The sequence below is a fragment of the Cryptosporidium parvum genome, chromosome 7, assembly GCF_000165345.1.
Source record: "Cryptosporidium parvum Iowa II chromosome 7, whole genome shotgun sequence".
In the NCBI taxonomy this organism is placed as follows: domain Eukaryota; phylum Apicomplexa; class Conoidasida; order Eucoccidiorida; family Cryptosporidiidae; genus Cryptosporidium; species Cryptosporidium parvum.
This window is the reverse complement of record NC_006986.1, coordinates 215666-227753: the sequence shown is the minus strand read 5'-3', so window position 1 is coordinate 227753 and position 12088 is coordinate 215666. Positions and strand designations below refer to the sequence as shown.

Below are 12088 nucleotides of genomic sequence, written 5' to 3'. Positions count from 1 at the left end.
TTAATAGCAATAATATAAATAATAATATATTCAAAGTTAATTCGGTACTATATAAATATCATTATTATTATATTAATTTATTATTCAATTTAATATAAATTATTTATATACATACACATAATTTATTATTTAAAAAAAATACAAAGATATTTATCTATATATAAATCCAATATTTACAAATAATCAAGCTTTTTTATTATACTTAATAGTAAATTAATACTTGATATTACTATTTACTATTATTAGGAGTAGCATACGTAATAAATTGCGCCTAATTTTTAAGGTATATTATCAACTTTAAATAGTGGAAGTTTTGGCGGGTTCTGGCGACTTTAAATAAATGCCACTTGTGTATATTCGGCTAAACAAGTACGATTAATTTAATTGAATAAAAAAACCTAGTGATTAATAATAGCTTGTTATCGAGAAGAAACAAACAGAGAGTTATAGATTGTTGAAGGAGGTGTCGTTTTAGCTAAGTTTTCAGAGAGCTATCGATTCCGAATGACGTTCTCAGTAGAGTTAGGCGATGATGGGATTGGTGGTGATAACTCGACAAAGAAAGTATATATAGATTACAATGATGGTGGAGACGAAAATAGAGAAGGGGACAGAAAGATTGACGAGTCTAAATCCCCTTCAAGAGAAAGAGGAGTATCTGATGATGAACAACGTAACAATGAAGGAAGGAATGAAGATAATAGAGAACCAGTTGAAGAGAGGGATAGATCACGTTCCCGTGAAAAGTCAGAAGTTGATGTATCTGAGGGATGCAGCTTACTTGTTCGTAATCTGCGCTTTGAGACATCTCCCGGTCGTGTAAGACACCATTTCGAGAGATATGGTCCAGTGAGGGATGTCTATCTTCCTCTTGATTACTATACTAGAAGACCTAGAGGATTCGGATTTGTGGAATATATGGACCCAAGAGATGCACAAGATGCAGTTAATAGATTAGATGGAAGTTTATTGGACGGAAGCACTATTAGAGTTGTTGTAGCTCACGATCGTAGAAAGAGTCCGGAAACTATGAGAAGAATTCAAAGAGATTCTGGAAGAGGTCCCAGAATGGGAGGTCCTCCATCCCGTTATGATCATCGACCATCTGGAGGTTATCCACCAGAGCATGGTTACAGGGGAGGAAGATATAGAGACGATTATTATGGTGGAAGGAGACAAGGTGGCTATCGAGATGATGATAGGAACTACAGGCCTAAGAGACGCTATTCAAGCAGAAGTCCCAGTTATCATTCACCAAGAGGAAGAAGTGTTAGTAGGTCTCCATACAGAGGCGGAAGCATAAGTAGAGAGCACAGTCATTCGATTAGTCGTGACCCATATCAGGGCAAGAGATACCGAAAATAGCGGACTTGTCTCGAAAAAAAAAAAAAAAAAATTAGAATAAGGAAATATGAATTTGACTGATAAGACTTTGAATAAGAGTGTGGCTCCGCGGTGACTGATATAATTAATAGTGATGTTTATTGTGTTAATTTTTTTAACTTGATGCCCGAAAATTGAAGAAGAGACACTTGTGATTTTCAGTATAAGGGGGTGTAATATGCAGGATAGTCTGTCATGATGGTTGATGTTGTGAACAAAAAAAAAAAAAAAAAATGTGTACAAGTTTGAATTAGGTGCAGTGACCCCTGGGATTACAGATTTCCATGATTAAGCAGGAAATGAGGAAAAGGAAAGAGGTGATCTCACTTAATTGCTTTTTTTTTTTAATTCGCCAAGTGCATAAAAATATGTGATTTGTAATCTGTTCTTCAACAACCATGAGCATGGACGAGTGGTAGAAAAATACCAGTAAATATTATTATTATTATCATTTTTGTCCGCTCAAATACCAAAAGTACAAGGAATAATTGCTAATTATTTAGGCATTTCGGATACATAGATATTACTGAATGAAAGATTGGGCATTTGCGATAAGGAATAATTGGTATCAGTTTGTTCCATGCCCTATCTACTTAATTTAGCTATTAAAATCCCAATATAAAAATAAAAAAAAAAATTAATTTTTTCTTTCACTATTGCTTTTTATTATTTTGCACTTAAGTTTTATGTGGATGAGTACTACGTGTCAGGAGTTGGGATGTATATGTGGGGAAAGGCGCATGCATGCAGAGTCTGACAGCGCAGGGCTTGCATGCCGGTATACGTGTGAATCCAAATAAAACCTGTATTGAGGCAGAGCAAAAGAAGGAATATTGAGAATTCGAATTTGAAAAATAAAGAAATGGAGTAACAATATTTTATGATAAATAAAAAGAGTAGATGGTGTTGGAGAAACAAAGGAAAATGAGTTATTTTGAATAGAAAAAGGTATAACAGTAATTAATATTTAGAACTAGACAATACGATTGTGAAGATAAAATGAATAGTATAAATGAATTAGTATAATTTGATGAATGAGAAAGTTAAGTTTCAGAATGATTGGAGGAAGAATTAGATTTGGGAGATTGGATGGATTTTTCATTAGAATCTCCATTTTCCTCAGATTTGATATTTTCATCAGAATTACGGTCGCCAAATGACTGAGAGTGTGTAATATATTGATTTCTGGGATGAGAAATTTGTTTAGTTTCAAGAGGTAAAAGTCCATTGATATTAATGGAAGAATTGGTCATTGAATAGTCAATTAAAAGTTGTTCACAATTGGAAAGAGGGATATTCTTTGTTGAAGAGAAATCTTGGTTATTACCTTGGTTAAATCCATTGCTATTAATTTGGTAGGAAGAAGTTGGGGTACAATTAGTATATGTAACAGTGCCAGTAGGAAGGAAGCTATTTGATATATGGTAGTCATTATAGTTGTTTGCAGGATACTTTTTCCATAAGAAATAGATTCCAGATAAGAAGACGATAAAGAAAAGTAACGAAAGTAGGAAGAGTGTGACAATGAAAGAAACCATATTTCCCATTAAGATTGGGTGGTTTCTAATAATTTCTTTCCAAAAAGGTAGCTTCGTTTGGAAAATGAGGTGACTTTTTGAGATGTGGAGAGCAGGCTTCATTTTAATTTTTGCTCCACATAACTTGATATGTGTTTCAAGTGAATTAAAATTGAAGGGATGTTTCCTTTGAAGAGGAAAGTTCTCAACAAGTTTGACACTGATTTTGTTTTCAAGTCCGAGTCCTAAGGAGTTGATTTGTAGGCCAAGCAGAGACGGAATGATAGAAATGTATTCTTTAAATCTTAAGACAACTTGTGGTAAGTACTCAATAGTGGATGTTTTCTTGAAACTAGCCAGGATTTTTGAAGAGTTATTATTATGAATATCACTTCCGAGGTTAAGATTGATATTTGGTTCTAAGCATTGGATTAAATCCAGAGAAATTTGAAAAGGAGAAATATTAATATTATATTGACTTGGGAAGTAAAAAAGCTCAACAATAATATCAATTTCGTTTCCAAGGATTTCCGAATTCATCCTATTTCCAAATCTAGAGTCAACATGTTTGTGAATTATTCGATTAATTCCCTCGTCAATCCCTTTATAGTACTTTTTTCTTTGGTACCAGTTAAATGTAACAAAATTATAAGCTTTAGAAGACCAATAATCCTTCAAGTATAAGAAATAACTCAGAGTTCCAGTACTAATATCACCATTTTTTTCAGTGGAAATGTCAGTATTTTCAAGAAAGTGCGTTTGGTTAAATAAGCTCTTATTGGTGATTGAATATCTTTTATTACCAACATTCTTGTACCTCCAAGTAATATTATTAAAGTTCAGAATGGCAGAGGCTTCAGATTGTTCATACATTAGCTGCCTAGATAATTCATTACTGTTTATAAAGTTATTATATACATTGTCTTGGTAATTCCTTTGGGATAAGCCTGGAGCTGAATTTGAGAACTTATTAAAGGATTGGTCGCTATACAAGTAGTTATCTGGTATTAATTGAGAAAAGTACTTATTTTGGAAATCAAAATTTATTGGGAATGAAATAGATTTTGGAGGTATCCAATACCAATAAAATCCAAGATAAAGTATCCATGTTAAACTGAAGATCGTAAAACTTAACAATACTAAAGCAATAGTCAGTGGAAAGAAATACCTTGTTACTCTTAAAGACCAATATAGTAAACTTGCACAAGTATCAATAACTTTATATATACCTTTCGAATATCTGTCAAAAATCTTTTCAAACATCACAGCTTGATTTTCGTTTGCAATTTAACAAGTATTAAACTAAAGAATTTGACTGGCTACTCACTCTTCTGCTAACGTGATCATTAATTCCACGGACTATAATACCTGCAAATTAAGAAACCACTGCAAGCTTTTATTAACTTCTTAAAGCCTTTTAATTAAATTCTCACATGAACCCGCCCAAACTTACTTGGTTTAAAATACATTTTTTAAATTACAACTCATTAACATGAAAAAAAAATAGCTATAATTGGCGGCACCTGTTGAAGTGTGGTTGGGGGTTTGCAAAAAAAGTTTTGGAAGTGTAAAATTGACATTAACTATAAAAGAGTGAAATTTGAAGAGCAATTGGAAATATTAATATTGTGATTCTCTTAAACTCAATTTTGCAAAGAGTTTCTATGTAATATTTTAGAATAAGGAAGATCATTGTTTGCTAGTTCTGAAACAATTTATTAGTCATATTTAATCAGAAATTAAATTCTATATTCACATTTAATTGGCATAATTGGATACTTAAAAACTAAAATTCCGTGAGAGAGTGAAAGAAAGAAAAGTAGGGGAAAAAAGATGAGTAAGGAAATTCCAAATCTTGCCACTCTTAGTACAAGAGACCAGCAACAGTTTAAGAATATTGTTCAACTATATGATCAAAGAATATATAAGCGATCACTAAAGCTTACTGAGACAATGTTGAAAAAGTATCCAAAACAAGGAGATTTGTTGTCTATGAAAGCTTTTATATTAGGTGCAATGCATCCTGAGAGTAAGGACGAGAAACATAAAGAAGCATATGAATGTGCAAAAGAAGCAATAAAACAGAATATGAGGAACCCAATGAGTTGGCATTGTCTTGGAACATTATATAAAGGTGATTTTGATTACAATGAGGCAATCAAATGTTTTAAGACAGCTTTAAAGTTTGACAAAGAAGATTTGGTAGTTTTAAGAGATTTGGCAACATGTCTTATTCAAATACGAAATTACCAAGGCTTTAGAGATATCAGAAACGAGATCAAGAGAATTCGCCCTGATATCAGAACAAATTGGATAGCCTCTGCACTTGGTAATCATTTTTGTGGGTATATTAACTCAGCAATTAATTGTTTACTTTCTATTGATCAGTTTGGTTCCTCAGAAAATGGTAATATTCATTCAAAAAGGACATCTCTAGATGAAAACAATTATGGAGTATTATTCTCATTTTTAGAACCATTTCAAAGATCCGAACTACTTTTATACTTTGTGAGAGTATTATTAGATGGAAAAAAATATCAACAAGCTTATAACTTTTTAAGATCAAACAAAGAGTTTATTCTTGACAAGACTGATTACTACAATATAATGGGGAATCTTTTGGTCAAATGTAATCAAAATTATACTAAAGAGTGTTCTGAATGTTTTAATAATCTTCTAGAGCTTTATCCAGATGATGATTATGCTTTATTTGGCTGTATGATTACAAATAAATCTCTAAATAATGTGGTATTATCCCCTCCACATTTACCAGCTCACCAAATCAAAGGATTTAGGCTTCAAGAAAGTGAAGATGAAAGTGTCTCATCTGGAAATGAAGCTGTTATTCCAATATGTAGCATAGGATCAAACTTTTTCCACACAAGAGGTACATCTGGTATAATATACTTTCCTTTGCTAACTAATGATAATATTGGAAGAAATAAGCATTTGGAACATAAAAGATTAAATTCAAAAGAAATTGAATGTGATTATGGCTATAAAGCATCCAGTAATATTACAAATCCTGTTCTGGAGTTTATTATTTATGAAGATTCTGAATTAGCAGAAAAAAAGGTCGAATATGAAAATTCTTTGAGAAAGATTGAACAGTTTTTCCAGGAAAAGAAGTCCCAGTTTCCCAATAGTGATACTATTTTAAGGATAGAATTAGCATTTTCAAATGGAGAAGAATTTCTTAGAAAGTTTAGAAGTTACTTAAAAAGTAAACTTAAGAGCAGAATTACTGCCTTAAAATCATTAATTGGTTACTTAATTAAATTGGATAGTAAAAAGAAATTCTTGATTCATTCAGAATTGAATAATATTGTAAGTGAATATGAAAATTTATATGAAAAAGGCGAAGCTGATAAAGATGAATTGATTACTCTGTATTTAATATATTCTCAACATTTGGATTGCATGGGCCTTTCATTAGAAGGATTAAATTATATTGAAAAAGCTTTGAAATTAGACGATAAAAAACCTGATACGTTTAACATTAAACGAAGACTTTTAAAACATCTTTATAGGTTTGATGAAGCAACTAATGCAATTGATCATGCGAGATTAATGGATATAAATGACAGGTACCTTAATACTCGTACAATTTGTGCTTGTTTGGAAAATGGAGATTTTAACGAGGCTAAGGAATTATTAAAGAAATTTATGACGCGTATATCTGATCAATCAAAGTCAAAAGAAAGCGAAGTTGTACCCTCAAATGAAACAGAAATTAAAAATTTGCAAATGATCTGGTATGAAAAAAGGGTTGTGAAGAGCCTGGAATTATTTGATTCAAGTATCGATGGCTATGTGATGACTTTTGATCATTATTTAAGATTATTGGACTCAATGGAAATTATGAAGACTGATCAATACGATTATCATTTATATTGTTTAAGAAAAATGACACTATGTAGGTATCTTGATTTCATTAATATGCAGGATAAACTCTTTTGCAATACAAATTATCGAAAAATAAGTGTCATATTTTGGAGAAAGGTTTGGATTAATATTTACAAGATAGTTCATGGTAAATTAGAATTATCTCAAATCAATTCTAAAAAAGATAAACAAAAGAACAAAAATAAAGGTGGTGATGAAAACGAAAGTTTAAAAGAGACTTTAGAATTTGTTAAAGACTCTGAACAAAATTGGAGCAAATCTCATGAAATTATACAGAATTATAGAAAGGATTGCATATTTAATACACAAAGTTATATTCCAATATATATTCATTACTACTGTTCACAGAAGATTCTTGGAAAATTATCTATGGAGACTTGCATTTTAGTTTGTAGTAAATCAATTTACAGAGTATATACATTAGAAAATTCATATATTAGAGAAAACCAAATAGGAGTTTTCCCTATTTTACTAACTCATTTTTACACAAAAATATTCAACAATATGAAAAATGGTATTGATAATATATCAACAGAATATAGAAATAATATACTGGATGCTATTATTAAACAACTCCAAATATTTACTGGTATTGAGAATTTAAATATTGATAATATCAATACTCATTTTCAAAATTATATTTCATCTATGAATTTTAATAATATCAATGATATCGAAAGCCTTTGTAATTTGGTCAAGATTTCAATAATTACTGGAACATTCAATAATATTGAATCTTATCTTGATAATTTTGATAATATAGATAATTTGAACAAGTTCTCTGGAATATTTAATAAGCAAATCATTAATTTGGTAAAATTACTTATAATTAGATCAATTATATCCAGCAATTCTGATACTGAATCTCTTAACTTGAATTCTTCAAATTTCTCAATTGAAAACTACTCTTTTTCCAAATCTAAATTACTGAACAAAATTATCAATTCCTATGATATAAATTCCAGAAAATTTGTCACAACTTATAATCAACAAAATCATGAACACAAGTTTATGCTTCAAGTTAAATACTTGAAAGATCAAATTTCAAAAGAAATCATTGAAATCTCTAATCTACCTATTCTCGCTTTATCCATCTAATACTAATAATAATAATAATAATAAATTAGTAAAGCAATTAACTATTTTTTTTATACTTATTTACCTACCATTTTGCATGTTTCATATCTGTACGATACTCAAGTACCATATTAAATTCGAAATCTTACTTTAATATAGGTTCTATTATCGTCTTTGCAATCTACTTGCAAATTGCTATTTTAGCACTATATACCATACTAAATAAGCATAGGTGTGAAGTTTAACACCTGTAAAAAGCAGAGTTCTCTGCACTTACTTATTCAGTTCAACAAGCTAGTGCATTTCTAATTTCATAATGTTGATTTTCTATACTTATAAATTAATTCTTATTAAAAATAATTTCTAACCGAGGCGCAAGTTTCCCGCCAAAACATTTGTTATTTTAAAACAAGCAAAAGTTTTCAAGGATTTCTTTATAGGTAGACTCGAATGATTTTATTCAAGTTTATTTAAATATTGTAATTGTTTTTGAATTAAATATAAAGTTAGATTGTAGTTAGTAATTATAGAATTGATGGTATAAGGAAGAAAGAAAGAAAATAGGAAAGAAAAACTTGTAGTGCTCGAATTTTAGTAGAAATATTCTCCCCACACGTGTGAATATAGTACACGTGTTCCCCACAGCCATGTTGCATGCGAAATCTGTGTACATTGCAATAGTGGTTGGATATTTATTATTACAAATAATAAATAGATAAATAATTTGGTTTCAATTTCTATTCTATTTATTTTATAGAGAATTTTTTTCAAAGTTTGTATTTTGATTTTGTATAATCATTGGATAAAATGGATCTTTCAAAAAAGCTTAATATAACTGATGTTGCATCAGAGGTAAGTTATTTGTTTGTGAAAGGATTTTTTTGGAGGATAAACAGAGAAAAAAGTAATCAATGTTGTTTTTACAACATATTTTAATTAAATATTGAATGAATAACTAACTAATTTTCATTTTTTTTTCTCCCTATTATGTTAAATGATTTTAGTTAAAAGGCAAAAGAGTATTCATTAGAGTAGATATGAATGTACCAGTAAAGAATGGGCAAGTTACAGACAAAACTAGAATAATTGCAAGTCTTCCAACCATAAAATATGCTTTAGAGTGCGGAGCAAAGAGTGTAGTTTTGGCTTCTCATTTGGGTAGGCCAGATGGACAAAGAAAGATGGAATACTCATTAACTGTAATAGTTCCAATTTTGGAGGAATTATTGGGTAAATCAGTAATCTTTGCAAAGGATTGTGTAGGTAATGAGACAGAGGAGTTATGCAAGAATCCAGCAGAAGGAAGCATTATTTTGCTGGAGAATTTGAGATTCCACTTAGCAGAAGAAGGCAAAGGTGTAAATGAAAATGGTGAAAAAGTAAAGGCAACTCCTGAAGAAATTGAAGCTTTTAGAAAGTCTTTAAGCTCATTAGGCGATATTTATGTGAATGATGCTTTTGGAACAGCACACAGAGCACATAGTTCAATGGTTGGTGTTGATTTAACACCAAAAGTTGCTGGCTTGTTGTTGAAAAAAGAATTGGAATATTTCAGTAAAGCTTTAGAATCTCCCACTAGACCATTCTTAGCAATCATGGGAGGAGCCAAAGTTGCTGATAAGATTCAGTTGATTAAGAATTTGCTTTTAAAAGTTGACAGAATGATTATTGGAGGTGGAATGGCTTTCACTTTCAAAAAAGTGATGGATAATATGCAAATTGGCAAATCTTTATTTGATGAAGAAGGAGCCAAAATTGTTAAAGAAATTATGGATACAGCCAAGGAGAGGAATGTTCAGATTTTATTACCTAGTGATTTTGTCATTGCAGATAACTTTTCTAATGAAGCAAACGCTAGAATTATTAAGGATTCTGAAGGTATTCCGGATGGTTGGATGGGTCTTGACATTGGTCCAGAATCATCCAATTCTTTTAAAGAATTGATTCTTTCTTCAAAAACTATTGTTGCTAATGGCCCTCCAGGTGTATTTGAGATGGAGAAATTCTCAAAAGGATCTCGCTCCATGGTTGAAGCACTTGTTGCAGCAACAGAGTCAGGTTCAATCACAATTGTGGGTGGAGGTGATACTGCATCATTAGTTGAAAAATGTGGATCAGCTAATAAGGTATCTCATGTTTCTACAGGCGGAGGTGCTTCTTTAGAGCTACTTGAGGGGAAGTTGTTACCAGGAGTTACTTCATTGTCATCTAAATCGTAGATTGTCTTCTGTAAACTAAAATAGCTTTTTAGAAGCTTTCATTTTTTTTTTCTTTGAATATTCTCTGAAATTTGTATGCATGCATTTTTCTTTCAAAATTCGTCTCGTGGGGGGCTGTGCGCCGGAAATTTGCATGTATGGCGGGAAAATGATAAAAAATATGGAGAAAATAAAATATATAATAAAAGCGCATAAGAAAGATAAATAATTACTGGTTAACTTTAGATTAAGGCATAAGAATAAGTTTTACTCAACAAAATTGGCTAATTGTTAAAATAAATATGGTTATTCAGGTTAAACATTGAGCAAAAAATAAGAAAATTGGCAAATTAATTGAAAAAAAGTGTGTGAAATTAGGGAAAGCAGAAAATCTAACATAAGACAAGTAAGCTAGCTTCTTAGCTAGCATAACAATGATTGATAACTATCAAGAATTTTTGACAGATTCTGAAAGAAGCCATGAATTGAGCTTCTCAACAGTACTTGATGAGATAATTATTTCAGAATTAAATGAGGATCCAAACATAAACTTAGATAACTGGACATCAGTTCCAAAAATGAAGATTGATCTTTTTAGTTATTTGGAAATAATGGATAAATTAGGTGAGATTTTGTTTTATAAATATTCTTTTAATATATTAGTTTTTTTATTAATACAAATTATACAAAGAAACTCGCGAAATATTTTGGATTTTGATAATAAATTTGATACCATCTTAATAAAATCAAACATATTTATATATAATTCATGGAGCTTTTATTTATTAGTTTACACAATTGGAGTTATTTATTCAATTTTTCTATTTAATAAAGAAAAGTATTTATGTAAATTTCTATTCTTTCAAAATGATATATTTAACCATAATCAATTTAGTGGAATATATAATACTTGGTGCAGTATAATAGGTGTCGTAAGTAGATTTCATGAAATTGTTGACATTATATTTTTCAGTTACTTATCATCCCAGTATTTAAAACTTTCTCAATCAGTTTTGTTTTTTTTGGTTCGTTTAAGCTTCTTGGTCATCCAAGTTAGATCTTTTCTAGCTGCTGGAAATATAACTTCTAGTTTTAATTGGATAACTAATAACACTCAAAATCCTGGACAAACTTCATCTTTTGGTTCTCAAAATCTTCATTCTTCTTCCTCATCTTCTTCCTCTTCCTATTATTCGACAATCAAAGCAGAACTTTATCAAAATCAAGATAATTTTGGATGCCAAGAAGTGAATCAACAAATTTCCCCTTTGTCCTCATCATCATTCCACTCAACCAAATCCCAAGAACAAGATATTGGTAGAGACCAAAGTATGGATATTCACAGTAAAAAAAGAAGTAAAAAAAAAGATGATTGCCATTTGTCTAGTCAAGTTCTCTCAGATCTTCCCTCCTCTTCCTCATCATCATCTTCATCATTATCCGTTTCCTTAACATCTTTTCTTTCAGCTCTTCCAAGTGTACACCAAGACAATTTTTTATTTTGCAAGTTTTCCCAAACTTTCTTTACCCAAGGACTGATTTCCTACTTTCATTTTAATGCTAGTGACTCATTTAGAGTAGCTTTAACGAAATATACCTCACAACTCAAGCAGAATCAAACCAAAATAAAGCCATTCAAGATTCTTCAACTTGCAGATTTAGCATTTTACCTAGACTTGTTTTCCCTTGAAAACATTTTATATAGTCTTTACATTTTAAATAAACATAAAGAGACACATGAATTTAATATATCTACCTATTTTTTGTGGAAAGTACTTTCAAATGACTTGATTATCAATATCTACAAGCTTTTCTTTTTAATATTTGTCTCAAGATTATCTAAGATCTATATAATACTAACCTTAACTATTTCCTCACTCAGTATTTCAAGCCTATTCTTGTATTTGCATGTAAATAAACAAGTAATTAATGATGTAATAAGATGATCATAAATATATAAAACTTTAATTTGTCTAAATTTTTTTTTCTACTATATAAGTGGGTATC

The 12088-nt window shown here is 30.3% G+C and overlaps 5 protein-coding genes across 5 annotated transcripts; 4 read left to right on the top strand and 1 right to left on the bottom strand.

Moving 5' to 3' along the window:
- Positions 1-504: 504 nt before the first annotated feature.
- On the top strand, positions 505-1365 carry cgd7_940 (splicing factor RRM domain containing protein; T22E16.120 SC35-like splicing factor; the record flags this gene model as incomplete). Its single annotated transcript, XM_628280.1, has 1 exon — positions 505-1365. The coding sequence occupies one exon, from the start codon at positions 505-507 to the stop codon at positions 1363-1365; it is 861 nt and encodes a 286-aa protein (XP_628282.1).
- Positions 1366-2426: 1061 nt separating this feature from the next.
- Positions 2427-4163, bottom strand: cgd7_930 (hypothetical transmembrane protein; the record flags this gene model as incomplete). The annotated part of the gene is made up of 1 exon (XM_628279.1): positions 2427-4163. One exon carries the CDS (start codon positions 4161-4163, stop codon positions 2427-2429), a length of 1737 nt encoding a protein of 578 aa, XP_628281.1.
- A 537-nt stretch (positions 4164-4700) lies between these two features.
- On the top strand, positions 4701-7904 carry cgd7_920 (protein with 2 possible TPR domains, possible n-terminal acetyltransferase; the record flags this gene model as incomplete). The annotated part of the gene is made up of 1 exon (XM_628278.1): positions 4701-7904. A coding segment is annotated over one exon (3204 nt), but the record flags the coding sequence as incomplete, so codon positions are not given.
- Positions 7905-8887: 983 nt separating this feature from the next.
- On the top strand, positions 8888-10102 carry cgd7_910 (phosphoglycerate kinase 1; the record flags this gene model as incomplete). Its single annotated transcript, XM_628277.1, has 1 exon — positions 8888-10102. A coding segment is annotated over one exon (1215 nt), but the record flags the coding sequence as incomplete, so codon positions are not given.
- A 413-nt stretch (positions 10103-10515) lies between these two features.
- On the top strand, positions 10516-12027 carry cgd7_900 (hypothetical protein with 3 or more transmembrane domains; the record flags this gene model as incomplete). The annotated part of the gene is made up of 1 exon (XM_628276.1): positions 10516-12027. The coding sequence occupies one exon, from the start codon at positions 10516-10518 to the stop codon at positions 12025-12027; it is 1512 nt and encodes a 503-aa protein (XP_628278.1).
- Between the last annotated feature and the right edge of the window lie 61 nt (positions 12028-12088).